A 4,704-nucleotide genomic window follows, 5' to 3' on the forward strand; every position below is an offset into this window, starting at 1 on the left:
ATGGGCCAGAACCGAATTATTACAACCGTCGCACAAGGATATCAAGTATATGATCAAGCTAACCTGAAAAAAAGCTGCAAAAAGAAAGTGAGTTAGAAGAAGCACAAAAACAGATTCACCCAAACAAAATCATTGCACATGCGGATGCGACAATCAATAAGAATACAAAGAAAAGTTTTGTTGTAATGATATTTTGCATACCAAGTGGAAAAATTATTATAGAGGACAAAAACTTTTAAGGGTGTTTATGTCACTTACCGAAGAGAATGAACTGCGCATTCACACACTCACAACTTACTAGTTTGCTGACGGGCAATGCTAAAATAGAGATTTTAAGACTAACACCTAAAATGGCGAAGAAACTACATCTCAATGATGTTATCATATTTTATAATTATCAATTGGCTATTAAAATTTTCGAAACGTCAAAGTTGAACACTGGAATGCGAGACCAATAAGAATAAACATTCTTAAAAGTCTAAAAATCAACAAAGGTTTCAAAATGGCTTAGACTAAGAGAGAACTCAACTCTATGACAAATTGGATTGCAATGAAATGCAAAGAAATCGATTGACTGATTACTTGAAATGAGCTTAACTTTCAACAAATTTAAAATCTACTTCTCACTTAACACAATTTTATTGATGAATTTGAACGAGTTGTTGACGAATCAAAATCTCAATAATCAAACTAAATCAAGATAACTCAATAAATTAAATAGAAGGGAAATGAAAGAATTTAAGAGACGATATTTATGCCACGAAAGTATTTTGAGAGTTACCATTTATTCATTTTTAAACTTGTTTCGAAGATTGATACATTTTGTTGCTCTTCTTTACCTATTATTTATTTTCTAATATTCATATATATATATATATATATATATATTATCACTTTTTGACTAGAAAATTTTATTTGTCTAATATAACATTTGGGTTATTTTGGTACAAGGATCCTCTACTCCCACATTTTGTCTGCTCCCATAGGAGCATGTAAAATTGGGAACAGACGATCTCAACAACTATCTTTGTCCCTCAAATTTAGAAGAAGAAAACATTATTAAATTTCTCATATTTACACTAATTTGATTGTAGATAAATAATAATTTATATATAAAATATAAATAATTCAATTTGAGTAGAAAGTATACATTTTAGATTTAAAACTGGTTGCCTTGAGGTCTGCCATATCCCAAAGACTAACCGGTGTGCCTGCCCGAGTCTATGTAATTTATAGATTGTGATCTCATTTTAGAATGTGTGAAAAGAGGGTTTCAAAATTTTGTGATGAAAAAAATGCATTTCACTCCTTCAATTCACTTTTTTATATGGAGATACTCCATTTTTATCATTCTAAAATTTTAAGCCTAATTTAAAAAGATAAACGTGAAAATTCAAAAACTTTGTTAACATTTGCTTATTTATTGAGAATAAGTTGTATCCACTATTTTTTGCAATGTTTATACATTATATTTTTGATAAGATTTATCAAAATATTATAAACAATAATTCTTATAAAAAAACAATTATAATTTATTAAGGCCCATTTACCTTTGGATTGGGCTAACATTATTTGAATAATGAAAGGACCCTAATTGACTAATAAGGGTAAACCCTGAAAATGCATCATCAATATAAATTTTCATCTGAACATATTCACCATAAGAAGCAGGAGCAGCGGCGGCGGGAGCAGGAGCAGCGGCGGCGATGGTATGTTTCTCACTCTAATCCTTGATCTACATCCCTATCATTCCTCATATTTTTCATCTGTTTTCTTATACATAAATTTCTATTGAATTATAATAGGGTATCGATTTGAAAGCCGGTGGCAAGAGCAAGAAGACGAAGCGTACAGCTCCAAAATCACAGGATATCTATCTCAAGCTCATTGTTAAGGTAAAATCTCATACCTTTCTAGCAACCCTTTTGCGAATGTGTGTGAATTGGCTTCAATTTGCTTTACATAATTGTTATCTAGTTGATTAGTTTCTGAAATGAATCTGCTTTAATCTTGTATTTAGTTGTATCGTTTCCTCGTACGAAGAACTGGTAGCAAGTTCAATGCTGTTATCTTAAAGAGGCTCTTTATGAGCAAGATTAACAAAGCCCCAATTTCCCTGTCAAAATTGGCCAAGTTCATGACAGATAAGGTATTTATTCCATGGTCAATTCAGTTCTTTGGATTTAGGGTTTAGGGTTTGCTTAGTTAACTTATGGTTTTGGTTATTAGGAGGGGAAAATTGCTGTAGTGGTTGGAACCATTACAAATGATATTCGGTTAAGTGAAGATGTGCCTGCTATCAAGGTGACAGCTTTGAGGTTTACTGAAAGAGCTAGGGCTAGGATTGAGAAGGCTGGTGGTGAATGTTTGACATTTGATCAGCTTGCTTTAAGAGCCCCTCTTGGACAAAACACGGTATGGTTTGTTGTTTTGTTTGTTAATTTGGATAGGATTCATCATTTATGAAATTCACGTCATTTTGAAATTTTGGAATGGATTTAGGTGCTTTTGAGAGGTCCTAAGAACTCTCGCGAAGCGGTTAAGCATTTTGGCAGGGCTCCTGGTGTGCCACACAGCCATACCAAGCCTTATGTGCGATCGAAGGGAAGGAAGTTTGAGAAGGCTAGAGGAAGAAGGAAGAGCAGGGGTTTTAGAGTTTGAGTTGATTGTTATAATTTCCAAATTGGTTGTCTTTCTATTGAGAGAAGGGTCATCCTATTATTTTTGTTTGCTGTTCCTGTTTTGTTGGACATAATGGTTTGTTACTTCAATATTCTTCTTGAACATTATAAAAGGATTGAATTCTCAAGTGTTTTGGACAATTTATTGGTATTTATAGAGTTTTACTTGTTATTAATCCCTGTTATTTATTCATTCATGGGGATGAATATGCTATGCTGATTCACTTGGAAACTCATTTTTGGTAGTGTGATCAACCAATCTCTTCGGTTTATTTTTTTATTGGTTCTTTTTTTTTATTGGTTCTTCTTCTGGTAATTGATAATTCAATATTTTGAAATTAACTATTATTTTTATTAAATGTTTTTTTTCAAAATTTTGTTTGCGTCATCTTATTATATTATCTTATTATATTGTGAACGGATAATTCAATTTTTTAAATTAAATATTAAATAATTTTATTTTTCAAAATTCCTAATTGTTCTTTGTTTGTGCCAAAAATCATGTTATTCTTCATTTTTTATCTATATTATAATATTGTTATAATATAATATATTTCAAAACTATACATTTTTAAACTAATAGTTATATATATATATATTAATTTTTTTAAAATAATTCTATATAAATTAGAATTAAAAATTAAAATATATATATATATATATATTATTAAATATTATTTATAATATATCTAATATTTATAAAATAACTAATATAAATATATATGTTTAAATTATTATTGTTTACCGGTTAAATTGTTAGAAAAATACTTCAATCGAATCGGTTAACCGGAACCGTTAAAACCAATAAACCGGTAAACTATCGGTTAAGTTATTGATTTTCCGGTTTTTTGCATAACCCTAATTATAATATGATATGTTTTATAAATATATTTAAAAATATATTATAATATATTATATTATTCTAACAATATAATATATTTTAAGAATTTTTATCTTTAAATTAATAGTTTTATAAATTAAATTTTAAAAAAAATTAATTTTACAAATTATAATTTAAAATTTAAAAATAACCAATAGATATATATTATTATTTATAATATATTTAATATTTAAAAAAACATAATATAAAGAATTACCGATTTATCGGTTAAATCAGTAAAAAATAGTTAAACTGAAAATCAAACAGTTAAATCGTAAAAAATCGGTTAACCAGGACTGATAGAACCATTAATCGATTTGATTATTAGATTTCTTAATTTTTTTATTTATTTTTTTTTTTCATAACTTCTTAAGTAGGTCTTTCACCATCTCTGGTATCCTCCATGTGTGGGGCATCCTCTTAAATAGGGAAATTTTAAATTTGAATTATTGATAGATATGGCATTTCTCTTGTGATGGCATTAATTATTTACATGGTTCAAATGTGCAAATTGCATTTCTTTTATTAGTTAAACCTGATATCAAATTGAGAAGTCATCTTTTAACTAGTACTCTTGTAAATGATTATTATACTCTCTAAAAAAAACTTCAATTGATTTTATTTTAATATTAATAAACAATGTGAGATCCAAGTAAGATGATTGAATAAAAGGGTTTCATTAAGTTTTTTTTTCTTTCAAAATAGATACTAAACTTTTTAGCTTATAGGTTTAATCAAACTAATTCTCCATTTTTATTAAGTTGATTCAAAATAATTCTTACAATTCTGTAACAAGCTACCAAATGGAATAATCTTTAGGTCTTGTATGATGAGATTTATTTGGATTATTTTTCAAATAAACCATTCAAAAATAGTTCATAACTTTACTTAAATCATCAATAACATTTTCCTATTCAAATAGTTTAAATTATTAAACACATTTACTTTAACTTTTATAATATTTTTAAATTGTAAAGGTTTAAAATATTTGATAAAATTTATAAATAACTTGTTTTTCTTATAAACATCAAACAAGTTTTTTTTAGCATAAAATAGTATCTTTTGCAAATAAGACTGCATCACACAAGATCTTAAACTAACCTAAAAAGCTAATTTATTGGTTTCAATCAAATATCTTAAAAT

The 4,704-nt window shown here is 27.5% G+C and overlaps 1 protein-coding gene across 1 annotated transcript; it reads left to right on the forward strand.

Moving 5' to 3' along the window:
- Window positions 1–1,613: 1,613 nt before the first annotated feature.
- On the forward strand, window positions 1,614–2,858 carry LOC124916159 (60S ribosomal protein L18-2). Its single transcript, XM_047456893.1, has 5 exons — window positions 1,614–1,709; window positions 1,806–1,895; window positions 2,021–2,149; window positions 2,230–2,415; window positions 2,503–2,858. The coding sequence occupies exons 1-5, from the start codon at window positions 1,707–1,709 to the stop codon at window positions 2,659–2,661; spliced, it is 567 nt and encodes a 188-aa protein (XP_047312849.1). The 5' UTR covers window positions 1,614–1,706; the 3' UTR covers window positions 2,662–2,858.
- The last annotated feature ends 1,846 nt before the right edge of the window (window positions 2,859–4,704 follow it).

Source organism: Impatiens glandulifera, chromosome 1 (genome assembly GCF_907164915.1).
Source record: "Impatiens glandulifera chromosome 1, dImpGla2.1, whole genome shotgun sequence".
NCBI lineage: Eukaryota > Viridiplantae > Streptophyta > Magnoliopsida > Ericales > Balsaminaceae > Impatiens > Impatiens glandulifera.

Bases quoted from the DNA above. Each gene is read 5' to 3' on its own strand.
- LOC124916159 (XM_047456893.1), top strand. The intron at 1,896-2,020 runs GTAAAATCTCAT...TCTTGTATTTAG, and splicing joins ATCTCAAGCTCATTGTTAAG to TTGTATCGTTTCCTCGTACG. The intron at 2,150-2,229 runs GTATTTATTCCA...TTTGGTTATTAG, and splicing joins CCAAGTTCATGACAGATAAG to GAGGGGAAAATTGCTGTAGT.